At 39.3% G+C, this 26708-nt stretch overlaps 1 protein-coding gene and 1 long non-coding RNA gene across 2 annotated transcripts in view; one reads left to right on the plus strand and one right to left on the minus strand.

Moving 5' to 3' along the window:
* LOC138136767 (acid sphingomyelinase-like phosphodiesterase 3b) overlaps positions 1–26708 on the plus strand; it is a 161310-nt gene that overhangs the window by 36327 nt on the left and 98275 nt on the right. Inside the window, exon 2 of the mRNA XM_069056065.1 lies at positions 22318–22377. Within this exon, the coding sequence (XP_068912166.1) occupies positions 22318–22377 (60 nt within the window). The remainder of the gene's footprint in view (positions 1–22317; positions 22378–26708) is intronic.
* On the minus strand, positions 4155–4623 carry LOC138137299 (uncharacterized). The gene is made up of 2 exons (XR_011161683.1): positions 4549–4623; positions 4155–4494 (listed from the first exon to the last, which is right to left on the minus strand). It is a non-coding gene; the product is annotated as an uncharacterized lncRNA (long non-coding RNA).

The raw sequence follows: 26708 nt of genomic DNA on the forward strand, positions 1-26708 counted from the left end.
AAAGTGTTTTCACAGTTTAGAGGGACTCGGTTCAAGTATTATTCGATCAGAGAAGCTAAGCAACGCTCGACGCGGATAATATTTGGCTGGGAGCCCGACGAAAGCCTTCACTCTATTGCTTCATTAGTTTCAATCCGGCCTTGATGCCGTGCCGTATCGTAATTCGTCAAAGGTTGTTTATTGGGAACGAACAGTGCAGAATATGAATCTGCTCCCTTTATGCACTATTTGCAGTGGTCGGTATTGGGAATTTGAATTTAATGAAAATGAAAAATATGCCGCCGCTAGCTTTTCAATGGTGGGCAAATAAAACAAAATTTTACCAAAAGCATGCCATTGTTTTCGAGATTACATGAAAAAATTCCTGTAAAAACAGCCACAGCAATGTGTGGAACACAATTTGCAATATAACTGAAGTAAATAGTGCGTTTTTTATTTAAAATGCTTGCAAGCAGTGTTGAGCTAAGTAATTGACTCAGTTTAAGTAATTAGTTTGTTTTAGCTATTTAGGTTACTTTATCTGCCGCTCGTCAGCGGAGATAATAACTTTATCCGCCGCTCGTCAGCTCGTCGGATGCCAAATAGCAGTATAATGTCATATTTTATTGACGTTTGAAGAAAAAATATTGTATAGCAGATAGAACTATAGAAATTGGACATAAAGTAAAGAAACAGATCTCTATTAAATTCTTATTTGTTCATTGGCCAAGAGCGGTTATGTCAATATGTGTAAATAATAAACAAACAATAAATTATTTCTCTCGCGTATTTTATTTCCATATTATTGACGTTAACAGAACCTCTGTAATCATGCGTCAAGTCACAAATACTTGGACAAAATCAATAACCCGTTAACAGTTTTTTAGTATTTAATAATTCGCTGGATTTATCCACTCATGAATTATTTTTCAAGCAACTGACAAAAACATCTTCAAGGGTTCATTAATAACTGCACAGAGACGGAAAGAAGAGTGAAGAGTCAATTAGGGGAGGAAAAGTTTTGTTGTTTTATTTGATAAGGGGGATGAAATTTGTAATAGAATTAAAAATTAATTTTCCTGATAAATTAATTTAGAGGGAAGTGTGGAGTCAAGGTTTTGGATGTGTAGTTAAAAAAAAGACCAAAAAGCGTCCTAATCGCGATTTATACTGGTCCTACAAAAAAATATTCCGAATGTTTTTTGTAGCTTATTAAATTCTGAACAAATTTAGTCATATGGAAAATTTCGATAGGACTAATACTTTTCACGATAATAGCTTTAGAATCTACAATCGCGCGACGCGACTAGCGATTAGGCGATCTAAATGTTGCTGCAGAGTAAAAGCGGTTCGTTGCTAAACTGACGGTTTGATAGTCAATTTCTCTTACACAATTTTGTAATGAATACAATTATTTTTAAAACGGTGCAGGAAAAAATCAGATTGTACAATAATGGCAAAAATTACAGACGTTTAAATTTGGTAATATACAGGGTGTTTTTGAAATGCGTGCACAAATTTTAATCACGAGCTACTGTCTTCATGTAAAACTCGAAAACAATATTTAAAAAATTCTGTCAAAAAATAAAATGACATTTCGGCACATTTTAAAAATACACCCTGTATATCATGTTTTATAAAATGTACGCCAATGTGAAGTGACCTATAGGAAATATGCTTTAAAACAAGGAAACCGCATTGGTGTATGTTTTATAAAATATGATATACAGGGTGTATTTTTAAAATATGCCGAAATTTTACCTAGGAGGTTGTTTGGCAACGTAGAAGACTAAAAGCAATTAAAAAAAATTGTAGCTCAAAAAATAAATGTCATTTTATTTTTTGACATAGAATTTTTTAGACATTTTTTCCGAGTTCTACATGAAGCCGGTAGCTCGCGGTTAAAATTTGGGCACGCATTTCAAAAACACCCTGTATGTCGTGTGTACTGAAATTACTCTTGTGAGATTTTTGCCTAGCAATTCATTATTAACTCTTCCAATTTGAAAAAACTAGGTGAAGTCGTTAGATAATTGAATCAATAAAAGTCATGCAATAACCTAATCGCGTCTGTAGTAATGTTTAAAATATTTGTTTTTCTGTTAAAGTCATAATAAAAAATGAGTTTGAACAATGATAACTCGCAAAGTATTTGAGATAATTGAATTATGAAAACATCATTTAATTGGTAATTCGATTCTTAATAAACTCCTTGTGTTCTTTTTTAATTTAGAACACTGGAAGAAAATTCACAGGAAAAAAACTGGCTTGGTAATTTTACCCAACACGACAGATAAGTATCAAGTTTGAATGTCTATAACTTTAAAACTTATTGACCAATCCCAATTTTTCTGGCATCATGTGAAAAACAATTCTATTCGATGCAAAAGCACGCATCAGAGATAAAAAAACGCGCTTAGGAGTTTAGCAACAGAAAGCTCCAACCGCGCGCGCGTTTGGATCATGTAGTCGCTCATTCGCGTGGCGCGATTGATTTTTCTATCGACATTACAGCGAAAAGTATCAGTTCTAGCGAAATTTTGTACATGACCAAAATTGTACAGAATTTCATGAGCTACAGAAAACATTCAGGAGATTTTCACGTATCAGTGTTTTATCTTCGTTTTAGGGTCTGCAATTATATTGGGGGACCTTCATTTGTAGTTCTTTCTCTAAAATCAGGTGTAAAAAATACGTGGGAGTTCTTTTAACGTTATTTTAAGCCTTTATTTGTGGATATTTCAGTCCAGTCATGATGCACCCAAAAATACCGAATCGATATTTATTTTTGTGCTTTTCTTAAAATACCCGCCGGGTTTGATTGGAAAAATGTCCACAATTAACCAGCCCGATCAATCATACCGGATGACAACATCGATAAGGCGCCATTCGTCGATTACGGCCATGAATATTCCAGCGGCGGTGCTCACGGTCCAACACGCACACAACGCCATTGACACCGAGGAATAATCGTCGATGACGATTCGCCCGACGATTCTTCTTCCGTCGACAATACATCAATAAAATTACGTCGCCAATCGCGTCAACTCCAGGAAATTAAAGCCGCGAGTTGTGGCGCCACTCTCGTCGTTTACTTGTTGCCGATTTAATAAAAAAGAAGAGAACGCGACCCTTATCTTTATCATCGCACAATTAAAACTTTGTTTCTCCTTGCGCAGGATAAGCGCCTACTTACAAGCCAACTTTCCTAATTTATTCTTTCGGAAACGGTGAAAGTTCATTGTTGGCGCCGTTTCCGACCGCAGATCTGGCCTCTTCGACGCTTTCTCGTCAAGGATTATCTGACGAAAATTATGTTTGCGTGAGAGGTGTCAAGGGCAAGAAGAAGAAATAAGCGAGGAGGAGTGTATTCAGGTCAGCCTCCCAAAAGAAGACCTCAAAGGTTTCTTGTTCTTTGGAACAAGAGGAAACAGTGCAAGAAGTCTCGAAGATGAAGACTTTCAAGTTGCGAAAGTGTTTGGAAGTTACCAGAAGCGAAACGCGTTTAAAAATGAATATCCTGATTGTGATATAATCATTCAAAGTCGGAAACAGTTATATCAACAAGTAGGATTGAATTAATTATACATGAAATTTCACAAAACCTCTTCATTTCAAATTTCGGTATAGATCAGACCTCTGAAAACCCTATGTTAATATCTGGGAGTCATAACCAAACAATAATGAAATTAACTGTGAAATTAATGACTACCTGGTAGAAATTAATAATGAATTTTATTGTGAAAACGCTATGTATGTAAATAATACGATTTTCATTTCATGAATAATTTCTATTGTTATACACGTTTTAAAAATCAAATTGATGATGAGTTTGATATTGTTTTCCAAAAAAAGCAAACATGGAAAATTTAAATTGTATTTCTGGTTGCATATGCCGAAACTCGGCCAAACAGGCAACAACGCTTCGTTACTGAAAATACCAATGCGAAAGTAACATTAATCTTTTATGTTCTGAAGTAAAAACCATTTTTGCGTTAAAATTTTATTCATAGTGACAGTTGTTTGACGTTTATTAGCTGAGTTAGCAAAGTCATAGCCGTCTAAGTAATTGTTGATCGCACCGTAGATACGTTTGTTTTAGGAATACATTATTTAAAAGAATATCTCGTCCAATGATTTTCGTAATATTTTTTACACAAAAGCAATTGAAGAAAATGTGTTAACTTTCTATTAAATAGAAACAGAATACGTTGCAATTCACATCGGGTGTTCATTTAAATTTAAGCGTCGAAGAGCCAATTGTGAACGCACCCCGGATTACAGATCACGGATCATCTAACCTCACTTTTTGCGTTGTGTTTTTACTCTGCAGACAGACGAGTGGTTCTCCGTTCGCCGAAAATTATTTAATGTTTTTCTTTTCTCTCCAATTCATAAATTTTTTGATAAACATTCTCGTATTTGTAGCGAGATTTCTTTGCAGTTTATTTGGCCTTGTCGATTATTTCAGGCGGCGAACGCATTCCAACATCGCTTTCACCGAACATTTTATAGCTAAAAATTAAGTACACTTAGGTAAAAAGAAAATAATATTGTTAAAAGTCTTACCTTTTATTAAATAACGCCCACGCTACAAAAGGAAAAAGTCAAATGGCAGAAGTCTAAACTGTCACTGAACGGTCGTTGCTTAGCAACGGTCAAACATTCATAGGTGCTGCCATCATAATTTCGATAAATCGTAAAATTCCCTAACTGTGCGATTGCTCATTTTACGCACGTTGTGCGTAAGAATACGTTTACGCAATTAATGGAATGTTCAATCAAAATTGATCATGTACGGCGGCGGTCGTAGAAAAAAAATATTTTTGATCACTGTTTAAAAAACAAGGTAATTACTAATTAATGAAGAATAGAAGGTCCACTCAAGTGTAATGGAGCAAGGGAAAAGGAACAAACGTAATATTTACACAGCCTTTGTAGAGTAAGAAAAGGTAAGGGATTCGGTACCACATTCATGAAACATTTTACAAATTCATAACATTTTTAAAACACTTTCAGCAGTCCTGGCAAATCGTTCTCAAGGTCAGGCTTGATAATAATAATTGAAGGTCAGATCGAATTCCAGTTGGATTGAGGAATTTTTCACGCTTTAAGCACCTTATTTGGTACAGTCGCGGACAGAAAAAGTAGGACAATGTTTTTCGCTAATGTAAATCTGTTTAGAATTTCTATGGTTACTATTAAAATATTTATTTATTTCTTATTGTAACCCCGACTTACTCTACTCAGTTTTAGCTAAATTTCTGAATACGACTTGTCCTACTTTTTTCTGTCCGCGACTGTATGTCTTTTTTTGATTATTATTTTATTTTATTTTTTTAGTAACTTTTTCGTAATTATTTATTTGTGGTTAGGTACAGCATCATTAAATTTAAATTGCAGCAATGCTACCAATAGTGATTCGTCAAAATTACCGATGACAGCTAATACCAACCTAATTTTTCATCCGGTTTTTTTTTGCAACTCGAGTCTACTATATTATGTATGGATCGGATCATAAAAAATATATACCTACCAAAAAAAAAACGACTTACCTATCTCTCTCTTAAATTTAACAGAATATTTTTCTGCTGATATATAATATATTCATGATGTTTTTGGATATGGGTTGGCCGTGGAGACCTGACGTCTGAGTAAATTAAACATTTGATAGTGTCAATGTAGGTTTCTAAAATTAGGTTATGTTGTTCCAGTTTGACGTTAAGATACGTGAGGGAAAAAACCGTGTTGCCAGTTTGAACTATCGGGTGTTCATTTAAATTTCTCCTCAAAGTTGGCGTTGAAGAGTCGATTGTGAACGCACCACTCGTCAGTTTGCAGAGTAAAAACACAAACAACGCAAAAAGTGAGGTTAGATTTAAACAGCTGATCCGTGATCTGTAATCCGTGGTGCGGTCACAATCGACTCTTCAACGCCTACTTTGAGGAGAAATTTAAATGAACACCCCATGATGATTTCTGAAACTGTCTCATCGGAATTAATTTGCATTTTATAAATAATTCCACAAGAACCTAAACACAAAAATAATTATTTTATCAAATAGTATCCAACAGATTATGTGAAAATTACATAAGATAAGAGGATTTTTGTGATAATTTCCAAATATCTAGACATGTTGTATATTTTCTTATTAGGTATGTCAATTATATTCTTATTTCTCGAATTTAGTAAAAAAATTCGCCCCAAACGCGACACTGATAAGCAAATTTTTCGGTGAAATGTCAAAGATACGTCAACGATGTGCTGTTGTTAACCTAGAAAACAACTTTTCGATTTCGGTAGAGTTTACAGATGTTTACTGTATTCGTAAGCAACAATTATCCCAGAATAAGTGGTAAAATGGGTCTTACCATTAAAGAAAGAGCATTTTTATCAGAATGTTACTTTCTAAACGGGGTAAATAGGCAACCAACAAAACGACTGTGCATAGCAAGTATAATTTTGCGTACGAGTTATACGTGACGATAAAACAAAAGATGAGGTAGCACTTTTGGTTTGTTTTCTTTTTGATCACCCTGTATTGTACTTCATTATAATTTACATCGAATATGTTTGGTGGGAGATGATGGCAAAAAAGGAAATTTACAAAAAATCACTTACCCCGGATCTTCCGGTGTTGAACAAACAATAGCAGAAGGGTGGTAATCAAGGGGTGGATATAGAGGGTGAGATATTGGAGGTCGAAAGGTTGAAAAGAAAAAACTGTTTCGATAAAAAATATTCAAATCGTCCATCAGGCGGTCCGTGAAAATATTATTATAAAAAAACATTTTTCCACATTCTTAATTTCGGATGTGTTTTTTAACTTGTTTCTCTAGAGGCTCGCGGCCTAGCAAAACACACATATTTTATTCAGGGGAATCCATCACCCTGTTCCAGAAATATACATTTTTTTTGACATGAAACAAGATGGCGTTGTAAATGCGTTGACATAGAACAGACATACTGGATTTATGGCGGGGTGGGGCGACATTAAAAAGAGATGAGTTTTAGAATAGTTTTCCTTAGAAATGTAATTGCACCCGGCCTGAATACCGTGATAATTATTTGTCAATAGCGTCCTCACTGTATTACTTTGTGTGGTTTTGCAAGGCAATGACTCCACCGAATTCACACTCCTCTCAGCCCAAAACTGTTTAGTCCTTCATTGTTCCAACAAGAACAAGATCAAAGCGTATTTTATTACGTTTCCTGCACGCTCCCCATTCTTCTTATGAATTTTTGAACGGTATTATTTCGATTTCGGCAAAGAAGAACAACAAAACGCGCCCCTCGCATGTTCATTCACTTATTTATACGCAAACGATCGCGACCGTCCCCTAAAAATCGAAAAAAGCTTGACGAAAGCTCAACGTCCAGCTTTTTACCTCACTTCGAACCGTCCACATCTTAATTAAGCTCTCGCTGTTTTGTCGGCCAACTTGGCCTTTTCCTGCCCACTAATAGAATTAGTCGCTTCACTACGTGCATCCTTCCGCCATTTTTGTTCGACTGTTTGCGCCGCCGACGCTGAAAAAAAATCCCTCTTCGGTAATTTATTTCCTCGTTATTACGACGAAAAACACACAGTCATAAAAAAAGTTTGTAAATAAAAATCTGGGACGGTAAATTGCCGGGGGCAAGTGACATGATAATGACTGTGATTATGTAAAACGCGTATTGATTGGGTTAAATATAAACACAAAAAGCGAAGGTTGGGGCTGAAAAAGCTCCTCCAAGTGCCAATCAAATCTGAGAAGCGGCGAAATTATTCGAAATATTGGTCGGTAGACATATCAATCCAAACAGTCATACTATTTTAATTAGTGCTCTTGCGCAGAGCGCGTTTACATAAACGACCACCCATTTTTTTTTTTTTTGGCGCTTTCCAGGTCAGCGACAGCAAACCATTTTATTGCAACCCAAAAACAATGAAAGCGCGTCCTGTGGATTTGATATTTTCCGGTCAAACTACGCCCGACTGGTTAATTGTTCTCCATTGTTGTGAAAATTTTCAAACATCAGCGACGACGTTGTCTCTTATATAAACGATAATCGACACAGATTTGAAAGGGCCATCCATCATCTAGCCACAGCCGGATACAAATTGGATGAATGCACCATCAACAGATGGCAGCTGAACAAAAACCGCTGAATACACATATCGATGGGGTTCCCCTACCGAAAGCTTAATTAGCGAATTGCGGCCATTCAGAGATCTCTTCGACCACCTCCGTTTGTTAGCGCAACCCTAAATTGCGATCGACTGGAAAAATAGAACGGAATTGGCAGTCCAAAGTTATTTGATAAGTAACTGTGATCGGTGCGCAAAATGGATAATGTAAGGCGGGGAGAATAATCTGTCCACAGGCTGCAGGTGATGTCGTTGGTACAAATGGCGCGAAGCGCTGAGGCCTACCTCGGAATGTTCGGGATAAAAGGAGAAGTGAGTTAATTGGGGTGACCGATAAGGAATTATTGATTAAGAAATTAAGACTAAGTGCTTAAGAGACAAGGGTGCTCATTTCTGTTGTGAGAAGTTAATATACAGGGTGTTATTGAAAGTTGTACAGATATTTTAACCATGAGCTACTGAAAAAATAAAATAACATTTATTTTTTGAGCTACATTTTTTTAAATTGCTTTTAGTCTTCTACGTTGTCAAACAACCTCGTAGCTAAAATTTCGGCACATTTTAAAAATACACCCTGTATACCATATTTTATAAAAGGTACACCAATGCGATTTCCTTGTTTTAAAGCATATTTCCTATAGGTTACTTCGCATTGGGGTACATTTTACAAAACATGATATACAGGGTGTATTTTTAAAATGTGCCGAAATTTTACCTGCGAGGTTGTAGGACAACGTAGAAAACCAAAAGCAATTTAAAAAAATTGTAGCTTAAAAAATAAATGTCATTTTATTTTTTGACATTGAATTTTTTAAATATTTTTTCCGAGTCATACATGAAGCCAGTAGCTCGTGGTTAAAATATCTGTACAACTTTCAATAACACCCTGTAGATTTGGCGCATTTTTTTTTTTGAAGTTTGTGATACGATATAAAATCTTTTCTGCAGAGTAAAAATACTTGGTGATTGGATTATGTTTGGTAATTTTTGTCTGTTTCTGTGTAATTGGGTGGATGGAGCGATCAGAGAAAACATCAAGCATCATTAGTATTAAAAGTATTAGAACATAATCCTGTGGAGGTAATGCGGGTAGCAGGTGCTCGGAGAACCTTATTTATAAGGCAGCAGTAATTAGAATCTCGCGAAAGAGCCCGTCTTCGTTAAGAGAGAAAAAAATTTTCATAAATTACGCCTTTATTGAATTTACTTAAAGCGGCCGAGTCGCTCTAAAATTAATTAAAATAGATGTCGGAATTTAATTAATTCAATGGCAATAAAAGAAACCCCGCTTCCCCATATCCTTTAAAAAGGCGTCAGGGACTGCGCTGAAGTCGTCATTGTCGCGACAACCCGGATTAGAGGGATCCGGAATTAAGAAATACCTTCTCGACGGGGATGCTTCTTCACCCCTGGGTTCTTTTAACGCGCGCGTCCGACCGAATTATCTAAACATATTTTAATAATTCAAAGTTTCTCGAGTGGCCATTATTCATCATCCCCCCTTGTTACTTTCGGCGTCGTTTTTAATGGAGGCCGAGTTGCCACATTTATGTACGACAATGGCGATATTGTTCTTGCTCGAGAGGACATTTCCTCGCCTCTATTTGTTTAAGGGAATCAGCTCCTCCATTGATTGGCCTAATGACGCACAGCACAAAGAGACCCTCCACTGTTTGGGGTGAGCGCGACACGGCCGATTTGCATACAATCTGTACAATTTGCATCGCCGTTTAATATTTTTACATAAAAATTACATCGCTCTTCGAGGGAGGCTCCACCGTGATCGTTAAAGAAACTGAAGGCTCTTTAAACTCCTCCAGACGATGATCAAAGAACAAAAACGTTTCAAGCTCTGATACCCTTTGCCCCAATTTTTTTTCCAATACTGTTTACACATTCACATTGCTAATTCTTCCTTCAACTAATTTAATGGAGTACCTCGAGTCTCACCGATGCTAGAAATCTACTTACTTACGCGTCAAAGCAACGTGACCACGTAACGTAAAAACCGTTGCTAGAACGCTGTGTTATAGCGAGGCCCGCGGCTAAGTGTTTAGCGCGCTGGCTTACAATTCGAAATGTAGGGGTTCGAATCCCGCTGCCGCCTCCTCATGGTAGAAGTTTTTTCTGGGTTTTTTTCAACCATAAACGTTGGCTGTAATGTAGTCATGCTAGGGGCGGGGTCTAGGAAGAACAACCAACCCCCAACAGGCTTCGCTGACCTGACCTGACCTGCTGCAAGGTTTTCAAATTTGGACGACGGACGAGCTTTGCTTGCATAATCGCAAATTTTGTAGACTTTGAAGGCGTGGAACAAGATGGAACTACCGCCTACACCGCCGCTACTTTGCGTAAATTGCTTTAAAATTCAATTAAGACAAGAAACTAACAGAGAAATCTCTCTGAAACAATGAGCCCTCAGCCGTCTTAACGTAACAATTCCTTATTGGTGATTAATCGCGTCACGTGACAACATAATAGGTAGATAAGTGATGATGTGTGTCTTTCTGTGTCTGTGTTGGCTTGGACCATTCGAAGAACCGCGATTGTGGGCCGGAATGGAATTGCCTTGAGGCGGCGTTCTCCGCCATTACTCCATTCCCCTTTCGTTCTAAGCGACTCTACACAAACAGAGAGCAAAACCGATGAATAATTAACTCGTGTCGGTAATTACCGACCCCAGCTTCAAGAATGTAAAAACGGCGATCCGTCTTTACTTAATGCAAAGGGTGTGTTGCGATCGCGCCCCGCTATTTACGAATGCTTGCGTTTTTTACAACAAGGGTGCTGAAGGTGCAACATCGGTATTTCTTGTCGCATAATGTTGCATAATTCCAATTTCCAAGACGACGATTCATTTTTTATTATTATTATTATTAAAGAGGATGCGGCATCAAGGCCGGCTTTATTTATCACTTCGTATTCTTCCATCAATTCTTTCCAATGACAACGATGACATAATGTAACGCATTCCCCTGAGGGCCACCCATCCGAATACTGACCACGACCAGCGTTGCTCAACTTCTCTATCGAATGATAATGAACGCTTTTATTTTGCAATTATTTTTCTCTCGAAAGAGAGAACATTTACCTCAATGAAAATGTTTTCCTTGCACCTTTTAAAAATTCCTGCAGTTCTAATCTACGTCGTGTAAGTGATGGATGATCGGGTCGAATGTCATCGACACAGATTTTTAAAGAGTGTAACGTGGCGTGATCGATATGACGCTTAGTGTTGAGGTGTTTTGCAGAACGGTTGTCTTTTTGGTCAAAACACGTCGTCGAAATTTAGTGTTGTAGAAGCTTTGTGCGGAAAACACTTTAATTTAACAGATCGACATTCATAGATGATTGATGGTGAGCTGGTTAATCCACTTTGCGAGATTAAACATTCATTCGATGATTACCATTTGATTCTTATTCATTATTTGTTTTCATCAATCACATTCTGGTGTTGATTTGAACGGCTCACATCAATTTAGTTTGTTTCCATAAATCATCTCCACTTGAGAAGGTTTGCTTTAGCGGAACGAAACAAGAACAGTCGCTAACGGGGAATATCTTCCGGTTTATTTTTTCCTTGTTGCCCAAATTGCAATTTCTCCGGATCCAATCGGAGCGATTCTTCGTGCAAGTGGTCGAGCATGCAGTTCCGCAATTACCCTTTCTATAATAATGTTCGAACAGTCAACAATAATTTCGATTTATATTCATGAGTTTATTGCAAACTTCATTTATAATCTGCATCATCCACCAATAACTACGCAACTTTGCCGACCGTATCGAAATGCGCTTCAGTTGGTGAAAAAATGCACCGGATGCATTTCATTAAAGTCCCAATCGCCTGAAGGACTGTATCATTCCGGGAAGTTTTCAGATTACAAAGATTCCTTCTGCGAGAAGATCCGTAATAATAGACGAGGTGCAGCGAAGAGATTACATTGATGAAACGGCTCTTTTGAGAATAAAACTTGGAAGAGGAGCGAGCTGCGGCACGGTAATTGCACAAGCTTTGTCTGTCAAGGAACGATTAGTGTCACTCTTTTCGACTATTTTCTATTAGGGACGGTTCCTGGAAAAGGCGTCCGAGTCAATATTTACCTACATCGGCTACAATTAAGGACGCAAGTCTCAAGATCAGGACTAACGATTTTTTACTCATGAATATTTACGTCGCTTGTTGAAACGTCGGGTTGGCACGCGATCGCCTACGGTGCAATTAAGTCGGCATTATTTTTCAAAACCACGAATTAAATGGAAATAATAGGACGGATCCTTGTACCGTAAGCGATTTCTTTGCTACAGTGCGATCGCCAGCTAATTTAATTAGCCGCGGGGCTGTTTGCGCTATTGTTTTCCATTTCATTCGAATAAAGTGTTGTATCGATTTGTACCGCCGATTTACCAGCTTTGACCACACTCACTCCAAATCCTTTCGTTATAAAGAAAGAACACGGCAACAAGGCCGGATTTACTTATCGTTACCAGGTAATTATAATTCCTTACAAAAATACAAAGGCCCATTTTTCATTCCCTCCCTAACGAGGGGGGACTGCTGAGACGTCCTTCGTCCTTTCAACCACAAACGGGTGTGGGCAAGGATGGGTGCGGAAGGATGGGACGTATCGTGTGGGAATTCACCGAAAAAAACCACAGCTGGTGAAAGGCACCACTGAGATTCGAACTCGGTACCTCCGGAACGCAAAGCGGAGCTCTAACCGCTTGGCCAGCGCTCTCGGTGATAATTCATATTATATTTTTTACTATATAACTACAAAGCGGTCCAAGAACAGAACCTTGAAGGATTCCTTGAACCAATATGTGCTGTGATTTGGGAACTGTTACATCAAATGTTATCCGGATGTAAATTCAGAAATTATTTAATTTGGCCAACGCTCGACAACAAATTTATATTTATGAATTGGCAAAACAAAACCAATTTAAAATAGCGTTGCACTCAAATGACGAAGAGCTGAAAAAAATGTATTCACCACAGAATGCATCATGTTTTTGGAAAATCTGTCACAATATAGCACAATGGAAAGTAAACATAAATATCCTTGTTGATCGCGTTACGATAAATGTATACAATAAATCACAATGAATGCATGGAGGAGAGAATGTCATAATGTAACAAAACGCTTATTCGTGCATTCGATGCACCCAGTCGCGATAATTTACGACTGTTTTGTACAGCGTGACCAAATAAAATTTAGACCCAGATCACAAAAAATGGTTGACGTAATTAATTTCGGCAGCAAAGGGTGGACAAAACGCAACAGGAGCCTGTAAAAGGGGATGCCTCATCGAAACGCGATTAAAATCAGGTTGACGCAATTATTTAAAACGGATCTACTTCCATTACGTTAATCTGTTTCAATCAGAACAGCTAAGAAGCTTTCAACAGTGGCATTTATCAGAATTAGTAGCATTAGGTTGTTAGCGAGCGAGCGCTATCGGCGGTACGCACAACATACTCCGGTTTTATTAACCGCACCCGGAGTTACACATAGTTCCGGGCGTTGCAAAGTAATCCCCCGGAAGATATAGGACAAAAGCGTATTTACCAAAAGACCGCGATTCGCCTAACGCCGAAGAATTTAATAGAATGATTAGGGCGAGCGCGGGTTTTTGACAAAAATCGCTCGCAAGAATCGGTCTTTTGTGCAAATACAGAGCAAAGCTTGTTTGAACAAGACTCGATATTAGACTAAATGATTTGGATACAACGCCGGCCCGGAGCTTAAATTCATTATGTACACAGTGAAGAAATTCAAAATGCACCGATGCTGAACTGCACAAATATTAGTCCGAGCTAAGGTAAACAGCGCCAAATTCGTTTAGAAAAATTTTACGCCAAACTGGAACGATGTTCTTGATCGTATCGATTTCCGCCGGTTTTCTCTAATTGCCACCTAACATCTGCTGCATCGAATTAGCACCAAGCGGAAACTGCGAAATGTAATTCAATACAAAAGAGACCCAGTATCGGGACCAGAACTTATAATAATATTGAAGCCGGTGCACTGAACTTCCTCTGTAACATGAGACGGCGGTCCCAGAAGAACAGACTGTCAGACAAAGTTTCGCATGGAGGGAAATAGAGATTACAACATGTTTGCGCAGATCGAATAAATTCAAACCAACAAAACATAGAAATGATGGTGGAATTACTGGGAGAAAATTCGTAAAAAAACTGGTGACTCATGGGTAAAAAAGGGTAAAAGGTGCAATTTTTCCCGAGGGAAAGTGGGCTACTGAGACTTCCTCGTCTTCTCGGTCACGATGACGGGATGAGTGCGGAGGGAGGTGGTGGTACTGAGGGATGAGTATTGACCCAGCATGGGTGTGGGATGAGTACTGACCCAGCATGGGTGTGGGGTGAGTACTGACCCAGCATGGGTGTGGTGGTGTGGTAAAACCCCTGAAAAAAAACCCACACCAGATCAGCCACCGCTGGGATTCGAACCCGGTACGTCTCGAATGCAAACCAGCGCCCTAAGCGCTTGGCCACAGTACTCGGTGTAATTACTAGATGCGCTAGCACTTACTTCTAGGAGTGATGTTTTTTATCACAATGCAAACAATATCTGCATTAAAAAAATGTTTGTTGGTTTGGGAGAGATCGACATTAATCAATGTAATTACCACATCCTGCGTTATTTATACTATCCTATTAATTCGCAATGTTTTAAAAAGTCGATGGAGCATAAATCGAGTAATGAACACCGTCACATTATATTTATCTTATTACGAGTCATTATATCCAATTCATGGTTCATTATTTACTTGTTAATAGCAACGTCCAATATGACACAAGTGTCATTAATTGTGCAGGGAAACCCGTCGATACTTTTTGACAAGAGTTTGCAGTCTTCGCACGCAATTAATTCTTCATTATCTGGAGCCATAACGACCATTCGCTTGTGCTTCCGATGATTTGTGTTACAGACATGCTTAGAACTTTCATTATCAACATTATTAATTCCGCCATCCTTGAGCAAACCCAAGGTGCTCCTGCTTGATTGTTGTCGGTGATTACCTGAGAAAATCTAAATCTAGCAAGCACGCTGCGAAGCTCCTCCAGAAGCAGATTTGTTGACGCAGAGCTGTCAGAGTGTTCTAATAGAAAGAATTATGATAACGAATTATCAATTATGTATTACTGGGGCCCTCAGGGCAACAAATCCTGAACACGTGAGGTCACGCCCGCTCAAATTCCAGCCCTTTGTCAACTTTGACACCTGTAATTTCCCGCAGCGGGAGCGACAAGGACTAGGCTTCTTTCTGCTTCCGCTATTATCGACAGCGACTCCAGGATTCCAGGCGCTTTTTTTTGAATAATTCCCGTTTTCATCCGACGCGTGGAAATTATTACGGCAGTTTTCCGATCTGGTCCAAGTTCGTAATGAAAAATTTATCAAAGTGGAAGCGACGTGTGTGCCGGTCTGGAATTATGATCTTGTTTGTAACCCTTCGCCGGATCGTTCTATTTCTATGGTGATTCCCCTTTTATTGCGGGATATCGCGAGGTAATAATGAACGTCGTTGGGGAAAATTGATAAATGGCGACGAACCAAGAGCTTTCCTGGCGCAAACAAGTCGCCAAAAAAAAATTCATTTTACCGCCATTTAACAACAACAATAATAACAAGCTGCAGCATCTAGGCCGGATATATCTATCACGGTTCTCTGACGGCCACCCATTCGAACACTAACCGCACCTAGTCTTGCTGGACATCTCGGATCAAAAAACAATTAGAGCTTTCGGTGGCGTTTTGTTATGATTCTTATTGATTCTACCTCTCCGGATTTTTTTCCATTGTTTTGTGAGCTTTTTGCGCCTATGCATCTAAGCGATAGCTTTGCAGGAAATTAATTCCGAAAGGATAAACTGTTGTCTGAATTTTTTCCCGTCATTGCGGCGGTTTTTGCGGGACGCCGCCTCGACGATTTATCATATCGCCGAGACAATTTGGGGCGATTTTGCATGTCGGCGGCGGCGACGGGGGCGGATCGAGTGTCTCCCGATGATATTGTTTTTGAGACGTTTGCACCTAACGTGGACAAATGACGGACGCGGTGCGGAGGACGTCTTCGTATCGATTTGTCTGAATTGATTCGTCCTTGTAAATCCGCTCGTGATGACCACTCGGAGGCGACCCTCGCCGCCCCTTTGTCAATAAGACTCGGAATAAGTCCCTTGTTTCCGGCGCGAACGCGCCTACCCTTAAATAGCTTAACTTTCTTAATTAAGTCGAGTCCTTAATCAGGGATATGCGTTCCGATTCGCCGACGTCCTCCAAATTAATATATTCGCCCAATCGAAGACGTGCTGGCTTCTAATTAACATCTCGCGGGTGCAGCGTGCATTCTGGACACCCCCGGATCGCTCCCACCCCCGAGTTTACCAAATAATAATAAATGTATAATCCAGGCGGTTGTTAGTGAACTTCGGGAACAAAGGAACTTACAAATGCCGAACAAAACAAGAAGTGCTCCGGGCTTCCTCCTTATTGCCAAGGCGACGATGAATATTCATAAATTTTATGGAAATGTATTTCCGTATCATCTGTCCCAATTAGTAGGTGGGGATTTTTCCAATTTTTTTTTTTTGCAAGAGAGGTCGACACTTCAGATCTTCTATTTTCGTAGAATAATTAGTTTTGGGCTGTCGAGGCGAGTTGGGAACGGAAAAATGCAATTAAAGCAACGAAAATCCAAGAGAAACCTTTGCAGATTCATCTCTCCAGTTGCCATGTTATTTCATCCAAGGCATTTTAATGGCATGAATCCTGCTGCGCGTAAAATAGACAACACAAGTTAAAATTTCTTTCAAGAAGATTATTCATTCGCGGGGACAACATTTCCACAACAATTGCTTCGAGAGCTTCAATCCAGCTTTCTTAATTCGCCCGAAAGCGCTCCCTTAGAAGCAGTAGCCGTAGACACTTCCTGACGTGCGTTGTTGCCAATTCATTAACCGAAACCCACAACACTACCCACTCAATTTTTATCCGCCATTGTAAACGGACGGCTCGAAACAACAAAACAAATTGACATCTCTTGTAATCGTCAGCTGCAACACAAACATTCCGTTCTCATAACACCACTTTCCCCCGGAAAATATAAAACGTCGCCGCCATCGGAAAACGTCAATGAAAATATTTTCAAAGCAGAAATCTCTCATCTCGACGTAGCTTCTTGAAAAATTCTGTTGACACTGGCGCCATTAAAACATCCGCGATATCGCCGGCTTATTGACAGAGGCTCGTCTGGCGGCGACACCCCGAACCGCACTTATGTACGAGCCGGGGGCGGCAGAGGGGCGGAGTGGTCAGTTTTGATTAAAATTTATCCGGGGTGGAAAAAGTTTAAACAAGCTCAAATGAGTCGACACAGAGGAAGGTTCATTTCGAGGTTTTAACACGAAAGTGGCGTTCTCTACTGTGATGATTGTACCAGTCGAATCACTGGATTCGTCACCCATTGAAAACTTTTGGGACTGCATATTTAAAGTAAACCGTTTTTTTAGGGGCATTAACCGAGTATTGTGGCCAAGCGCCTAGCGCGCCACTTTACATTCGGGAGGTCCCGGGTTCTAACCCCGGTGCCGCCTGACCAGGTCTGGGTTTTTTTTCAGAGGTTTCCCCACACCATCACCGCCCCCCTTCGGGGAGGAATGAAAAATGAAATATTATACTCCATGTTATGACCTTGACGCCGGTCTTGTCCAAACATGTCGCTACTAATCGAGACAAGTTTGAAATTTTTTTGTGTCGATTTACGCCGAGACAAAGGAATCGCAGTAATGTGGGAACATGAGGTAATTACTCTCGGATGAATCAATACTGGTGCGCATCCAGGCGAGAATTTGGAACATGACCAAAAATGTCAAAAGTTCACTGTAACAAATATGGAACGGAGCCTTATCTGTGTTGTCATCGAATTCCAGCAACCCTTCTGTTTCCAGTCTCATCTCATTAACTTCATCCAGTCTGTTAGTTGGTGGTCGACGTGGGCGTAGTCCGGATTGTTCTTGTCGGGCGCACTTGTTGTGCCCGGATCGAATGTTTGCAAAGCTGTAAACGCTGATCCAGATTGTCGTAATAAAGCGCAAACCTGTCCAGGAAACAGGAAACAATGCCAAATGTAAAAATTTTACATGCGAGAGTAAAAAAAATTGTGAGAGGTGTATGTCGGGAGTCACGCGAAATCGGAGTAGTTCACGGCGCGCGTTCATGCATTGAGGGATTTGTAATTTGTGGAAGGAGCTGCGACGGGATTGAAATGAAAAATCTCAGTTGTGTTCGTTGTAGATGTTTTAATTTGATCCCGGAGGAGGACCTGGGTAATTATTGCTTTGTCCCGAAAGAAATAGCTCGGGAAGGTAACGAGAATTTATCGATTGGCTTCCCCAAAGCGTTCCGTTTTTGCCAATTGGGGAGCTTTTCAATTTTGAAAAATGAGAATCTACGGTCGACCTTCGTCTAATTCACCCTCAAATTCAGGTTGTTCCGATGTAAAACCAATCTCGAAGCTTTCACTTTCGCTATAATCAAAACAATCCAATCATTAGGAACGAATCCATTAGCAGGCTCGAACGTAATCTAAATTTGAACCGGAAATTGTGCGAAATGGCTATTGCGTCCGTCGCTCCGGTTTTATTCCGATGGTCTTGCAGTCTTGCATCACCGGATTTATTATTTCCAAGGACTCAGATGGGAATTTAATTTCAGTTGCAATCTTTTTAATTACCGTCGCTGGAGAAACGAAAACGGTTATTAGTGCGACAAAACGATCGAGTTCCAGCGAATTTTACATTTTAATTAAACGGCGTTTTGTGTTCATAATTCGCTTCGCCTTTGATTCAAAGTCGGCGCTTTTTCCAGCCATGATGGACGGCCCAGATCCTTCGAAATTCACGTGGAATACGCCACCCGGCAACATTTTTATTTATTTGTCGAGGCAAAATATGCTGTAGCGAATCAGCATTGTGGCGGAATTTGCACATGAAAGGATCAAACGGCTAGACAGGCTTTTCAAGATTTGTTTCGCGGACGGGATGAAGGTGTTTGATAAAAATTCGAAATGTGTAGGTTCTTCTAAACCCTCGGCTGGATAAACTGCAACCATCAAAGCTGAAAATCGCTGCATTTGCATGCTGCGGTTTTTTACCCGAGGCATGATGAACAACTGGGTAAGGATTCGCCTTGCAGAAAACCGCTTCGCATGCTGATCAGAGTAATTGGCGGTGTTATTGCCGCACAGATGGAGAAACACAAAGAATACCAACGGAGTCTGAACGGGGTAATGTGGCTGTTTAAAGTCGCCATCTCGATTGCGGATCTAGCTTATTCAAGACGTGTTTTTCAAATCGCCAAGGACTAGTCCTGACCGATCCTCGATAATTGGTCGCGACGAACTACGGAAATTGTTCGTAGAGACTCGAGACCCAACGCAAACAAAAAGGATGTGTGAATGAGTTTCGCCCCAGGATTTGCAAAAAGTAAAACGGTGAGCGCATATATTAGTCCTCGCAACAAACGCTAAAAACTGTGGAAACAGTTATGCATTTGAAGAGGGTTTATTAGAATTCGTTGATGCAGATTCGATATTTAAAAGGAAAACTGTCACCAGACCTATGATAAACCCTTTTTTTCCATTAATGGCTGGCGCGGCTGCGCTTGCTTCGTCCGCAATGTCCGGCGGCGTATCAGTCATCGCTTCGCCAATTTCACTATCGCTATCGACTCCGTTCATTTTCTTACTTTTTCGCCAAATAACCGCTACCAGAAGTAAACAATACAACACTTGCAAATAAAACAATTTGGTTAGGTAAATTTAACTGTCAAATATTCGTTGATTTTCAGTCGGTTTCGTTGTTAACTTACTAAATAGACCAACGGATGGCGCCACGGTACATGCCTTGAAAAGTGCGTCCGAAAAAGTGCGTACGAAAAAGTGCGTCCGAAAAAGTTCATCCGAAAAAGAGTTACTTTTTGTACGCATGGGAGTACGTAAAATTACCTTTTTCATTAAGGGTGTCTGAAAATCCATTTTGTACTAATTGTGCCCACGACAAGCCACTTCTTGCGTTCCCAAATAAATTTTCTCCAATTAGTGCAGTGCAAACCACATTTTTCTACGCAATCCTTCAACATCACAGTTTTGATCAAAGATATCCCAAACGGCAGAGAAGGAAACACCGTCCAAACGCACGAACGATCCAAACGTTCGAACAGTGCGCCAGATATTTTCTTAGGGGCAACGTATCTTGCGTGTTAAGCACACATAAAGCACGATTTCTTTTATATCTGGTCGTGCAGTGGTGTATTTCCATTACAGTCGTAACGTTAATGAAGAGATAACAGCAATTTGTTGGACAGAGACCGGCTCTGCTTTACACGAACCCCCGAAAAGTCGAAAACCGCAATTTTTTATTTTGTTTACATAAAAGTGGCGTGTCAGGAACGAGTTAATGAAACTGGTACAGTCATCGACATGAAAATGAACACAACGCTAATTACCGATTGGTGAAAATATTGTAAATCAAAAAGTCAACGCAAATTTGTTGGCAACAACGTTTTTGGTTGTTTCGAAGGGATAGTTTTCTGGATAAATTTGTACGTTCAGGGCGGAATGCAGGGAAACGAGCTAAATTCCCCAACACGAACCAAATTGTGGGACCGCGTAATTTCCACAGTTCCCCACTCTCCTGTCGAACCGTAATTTTGCTCAGCACTCAAAATTAACAATTAGCGAATTTTCCTTTACAAGCAAATCGCATCTAATTTGGATTTCCAGCGTACTATTTTCGTTTGTTCAGAATAACCTCGTTACGTTCGAATTACAACCATCAAAGGGTCACTTTGGGTTAAACTACGTGTTTGCAAACCTCGCTACAACTTCTCCATTCTTTTCAACAATAATCGTAATAATAATCATCCTCAAAATCATTTTTTTCTTTGGAACAGAAAAGGAAAAGTGTCATCAGACTCTTTTCACGTGTCAGCTATTTTTCCCATTAATGGGTGGCGCGGATACTTGAGTACGCTGGATACTAGGGGAGCCCCACATTAATGGATGGCGCGGCTACTTGAGTAGGCTGGAAACTAGGGGAGCCCCCTCCAATAACCAATAAAGAATATAAATATATGACTGGCATTCAGGCAAGCAAACAGATAATTATGTGAAACATATTTTCTTCTGCATCTTTGGAGGTAACGCTTACTCTTCGTACTCGCGCTATGATTATTATTATGAAAATATTTTCTCGTTGCAATTTTTACTTTCCATTTAGAAATGTTAACGCCTTCACCTGACTTCCCCAAATAAACTTTGCCACTTCAGTGGTCCCTCCTCGTTTTGTTTATTGGCGCAAGAAGTTTTATTTACGTTAAGCGAGTCATTTTATTGTAGTTTGCATCCGGCAGCGAAATTTATTGTAATTTTATGGAAGCCGCTCCATGTGTGCATATACGTGGATGCGTTTTTTCCCGGGAATAAAGCGTCCCGGGGTGCATCCGGCGAGCGCCGCTCCAGTCATTAGTAGATTGGTGTTCTTTTTATCGATGATCTCGAGACGGCCGGCGATCCGGCTCGAAGGACCGCAAGCCGATTAATTCAAGTACGGATTTGCGCGCGGATCGAGAGGTGAAGAGACGACGGTAACGTAAAGTTATTGACGTTTCTGATTTTTTCACTGTTATCGCATCTTTTCAACACGCGATACGATAACAGCGGTGATCCGTGTTAGCGCTGATAAAACTCCGGATCCGAAATGCAGCCAAGACGGGTCGTTTCGCGTCGGCTCCGGTCAACCGGAAAAATCCGGTGTGTACAAAGAGGGCGGGCGATTCCGGTTGACTAGCGGCGTCAGAAACCTGGGTTTTTCCCTGGGAGATATCGACGGTTAATAGCGGGGGCCCTGTTGCCGTGATTTACGTCACATATTAGTCGTAAACCTGAAATTAATTAACGCACTTACTCTTGCATATTACGTTATAAATTAATTTAATTGATCCAGGATAAACAATTCTCTGATGTAAATTAATCATGTCGATCCGTTATAATGAAGTCGGGGTAATATACGTGATGCCGGCTTGTTTCGGCACGATTCTGTTAAGTACCTGATAATTTGTATTGCGTTTTGTAGTGGATTAATTAAACTAAACGACGATTAATGTGAGGTTTTTTTCAGGTTACTTCTGGCACATCACCGACATACACTACTACGCCCACCATGGAGACGCAAAGAAAGGTAATTTATTGCACGCAAATTAAATTCCGAAAATTTCATTTTGGAAATTTTTGCGCAGACAAACCCACACCGACTCCTAAAAAATAATATATCATGTCCATTTAAATCCATCCGTCCAAAGTAGAATTCAAAACAGGAAAATTATAATCGAGAACAAAACGAAACTAAAAAGAAATAGGTGTTGGATTTTCTCATGGGCTATGAGTCATATCTTCGCAAAGGACCAATATCGGTCTCAAGTACAGATTTTTCACTAGTTTATCGGTCCGCCCTGGCGCAGATATTTGCAAGGTCACAGCCCATGAGAGAATCCAATACCTCCCCATATTTTACTCAATGTCTTCTCGTTTTTCACTCTTTGGTGATCGATAAGCTGTGCCGATAGAAACTTACAAGTTTTATTAATTGAATTTTTGGTGTTTTGTCAATGTCATTGACACTTAATTCGAATGAGAAAAGAAATGTATTGGAAAGCAATCTTGGAATGTGATATTGCTATTGCTTGAGATTGCGTTGGTCGTAAAATGAATGACTTGTGTTGGGAGTAGAACTCCTCGATAAGGATAAGACGATTAGAGACAAAAACTTCAATCCGATTATGAACCACTAAAAGTTGTATTTGCTCTAACTTGCAATAAAAATTTGACGTATTAGGTTTATTTGTCAAAGACCAATGTTCTCGCGTAAGAAACATTGTTGAAGTTTAGACAAAATTGCAGTTACTAAAAGTGGAAGAAGTAAAAGAATGTAAGGTGTGGATAGACATTAGACAATTTATTTCTCGCGAAATATAATTTACTAGTTAGTTACGGTAAGAGTGAGGAAGGCGAAGCTTTCGTTCACGCGAATTGCGAGTCCACGAAGCGGAGTGAACGAAAGCGGGTGTACTCTCGAGTGCTGTATTTGGTTTTGTTCGATACCTCCTTGGAAAGTAAATCGGTATGTTTGTAAAAATACAAAATAAACAAAGTAACGTCAATAAAGTGGTTATGTGCACGTTGTGGAAATTGTAGAAATGGATAATGAAGAGTTATGATCTCCTGGAAGAAGCCTGGAAGTGCCGCGAGGTACTTAAGAGGGAATGAATACCAGTGAATGAAAGACAGTGAGGGAAAAACGATGAGCGAAAGTGAAGGGAACGAAAGAGAAACCTTCATCCACTGGTAACTAGACAGACTCACTTTCTAGGGAAGAAGAAGAAGAAGAAAATTATATTGTTGTATTAGTATGAAATTGTTTATAACCGTGTTTTTTAAAATGTTTTACAATAAATAAATAAATAAATAAATAAATAATTAATTATTGTTTTCTTCGTTTTGGTATCCAACCATTCTATAATAACAATAACGCATTCCTTTAGAGAACACACAATTTTGAATCACAATTTTGCTATAAATAATACACGCAGGGACCATTTCAAAGTTTAGTAAAAAGAAAATAAAAAACAAAATTCTATTTAAGAGTGTTAAAAATCGAAAACCATTGCAAATTACTTCTAATTAGTATTACAATTTTCTGTACAATATTTAGACGCAAGGAAATTTTTTCAGAATTTTGAAAATTATTTCTAATTTGTAGTCACGCGAAATTGAAATTTCGCGGCGTCCTCATCACCACCCCGCGTCTTAACTGTGCAAAAACTCGCTAAAAATAGCGAGCTGACCACACAGCAGCAAAAAGCTTCACAATTCACAGTAAAAATATTCCAATCAGATATTCTCGACACAGCTAAAATAATTTTTTTTTCGCATTTTGGTGCCACAATTTAGAACTTTTTCAACATTCGTGTTAGCAAATTTCTGACAAAACTGCACTCGATTGAAATTCCTAAAAGCCGAACTATTCCAAACATTCCAATTATCGTAAATTGCAGTAGAGAAAATTAACACAAAAAAGTAGTAGCATGCGCGACGTTCCCGGCGAAATATTATTAGAAATTATTGTTAATTTGGTTCCAAATCGAGCCGGTGCATATTTTATGCTTGAAATTAATGCAACAAGCAAAATAAAAACATCTCAATTTAATTCAAGCGGACGCAGGAATTTCCAGTCAGATTTATTTATTTAAAATATGCTACTTATCATGGAAAATCCAACACCCAGAACTAGCATATTTTGATAAAACTTTTTGGGCCATAACTAAGATAAAACGGTGAAAGTTTCAGTAACATTGGTCTTCAAACCAGGCACGACAACACCGTAACACAGTGGCCACATTTTGTCCCACACGATGAGCGATTTGCCAGAAGTTGGGTGCTACTAATGGGCCCGTTTTGGTGTTGCAGGCACAGTATAGCGTTAACACACCTTAAATTCTGCGATATACGGAAGTTATTGATGATAACTGATCGTTAAGAATAAAAAGTCCAAGTCTGCATATAGACTTTATATTTAAACAAAAAGGGACCTGAGTTGGAGCCCTGTGGCACCCCCACTCCCTCGTGATTTTTCCCCCGGCAATATACGGAATTAGTACAGCTCGTGTGTGATGATCCATTTGATCCTTTATAACTGTCTTGGCGTTAATAAGCTCGAACAATTAATTGAACAGATTTAATTGTTGCGATAACATGTGGAGCTCGCTTCAATTAATTGAGGCTTATTCACCACTTGGCAAACGCACCCTCCCGGAAACATCGGCGTGATTTGTGTAACTGGCTGCGTCTACCCATAAAATTTTACAACAAAATAAATACAATTCCACATCATATTTTACCCCTCCGGCCAATAATTTACCCCGATAATACCGAAATGAATCGCTTTCAGCTGCATCTGCACACATAAAACTTACACTAAAAATCTACACCAGGTTATTGTTTTTCCAATTGATCCATCAACTCGCCCATATCGCTAATTGGAGTGATAGCGCTTCCGTGCGTTTTTAATTAACTTAGGTACACTGCAGGGGCACCGGTCAAAGGTCAAATGCTGCTGTTTCCACTAATCAAGAGAAAAAGCTGCAGGATTGTGATTTAAATTACAGTTGATTAAATCAAAAATTGATTTGAGGGGGTTGGGTGTGGGTATGCAACCAACAATACATCGTTGCGAGTGTGGCGTGTTATGAAATTCTTTTGGTTGTAGAATTCGTAGTTTCGGAGTAAATGAACCCAAACTCGTCTCCGTCGACTGTTGCGTGTTCCCCTTCGCTTTTGTAATTGGCGCCCGACGACCGAAAGATGTTTTTCTTTCGTGTCTGCTCCATTTTAATAAAACAACAATCAGCGAAATTAAATAACGGCGTCGTTGAAACGTAGACGAGCGCGAGGGCCCCAAATAGAGCAAAACCGTCTCGAGACACTCGACTTTGTCTAAATTTCGTTAAACGGAAACTTGACTGTGAACCGTTTCTTGTGAAAGCAATTTCGAATAATATAGTTCATTTCCTCTCTTAAAAGCTTCCACTCTGCGGTGTTTTTCCTCAAGGGTGGGCTTAACATGATAAAAGACAAATATTGTGGCGACTTTTCGAAGTTCCGAGAATATTCGCCGACAAGGGTTCGTGATCGTTGCCACGGTTGGATCGATCTCACTTATCACACTCGGAGATTAATTCGTGGAATGTTATCAAGCGCCATCGAAACTCGTCGTTTTTTTCCTTTTCGGTGCCGGGAAAAAACATCAAGTGTTTATAATTGGGGGTTTGCATGTAAATTCGCGATTTTTTGACGAGGGTTCGTGTTTGGGGTTTCGGCTTGAAATTAAAGAGTATGTGGAAGGGTGATGAGGATAGTTCTGATTATTGTGCGGATCCAGCTGGTACCTGTCAACCCTGCAATTAAAGATCTCGCAGGACAAAATTAAAAACACAAAAACGGTATGTTTTACGCATCATTTATCTACATTTGGCATTTCAAATATTTATTAAAGAAAAGTTCGTTGACGATGTCCTGAATGCAACATGTTTTCAAATGGAACAAGATTATGTGGAGAGAAGTGGTCCAAAAGTTGACTCTTGTGGGACAGCCAAGATCAAGACCATCAAAACAAAATTTTCAAAGCACTTTGGCATCTAATTAATTTACAACTGCATAATCTGCGTTAGATTTTGTGCAAAAATAATTTTACTTATACAGGGTGTCGCAAAATTAACGTATTCCAAGTCGGAGGTCTTGTAGGGAACAATCTCAGGAATATCGAAAAAATAAAATAAAACATATAGGGGGGGTCTTTACAAAGATATATGGATCGGAAGATTCAAACTTTTCATCATGTTTTCTTCAAATAAAAAATATACATGGTTGACATTCATTTTGAAATATGGTGACGATGATTATGTAAAATATTAAAATATAAATGAAAAGACATTTCTTGAAAAAACAGCTTTATCT

The sequence above is a fragment of the Tenebrio molitor genome, chromosome 8 (assembly GCF_963966145.1).
Source record: "Tenebrio molitor chromosome 8, icTenMoli1.1, whole genome shotgun sequence".
NCBI classification, from domain to species: Eukaryota; Metazoa; Arthropoda; class Insecta; order Coleoptera; family Tenebrionidae; genus Tenebrio; species Tenebrio molitor.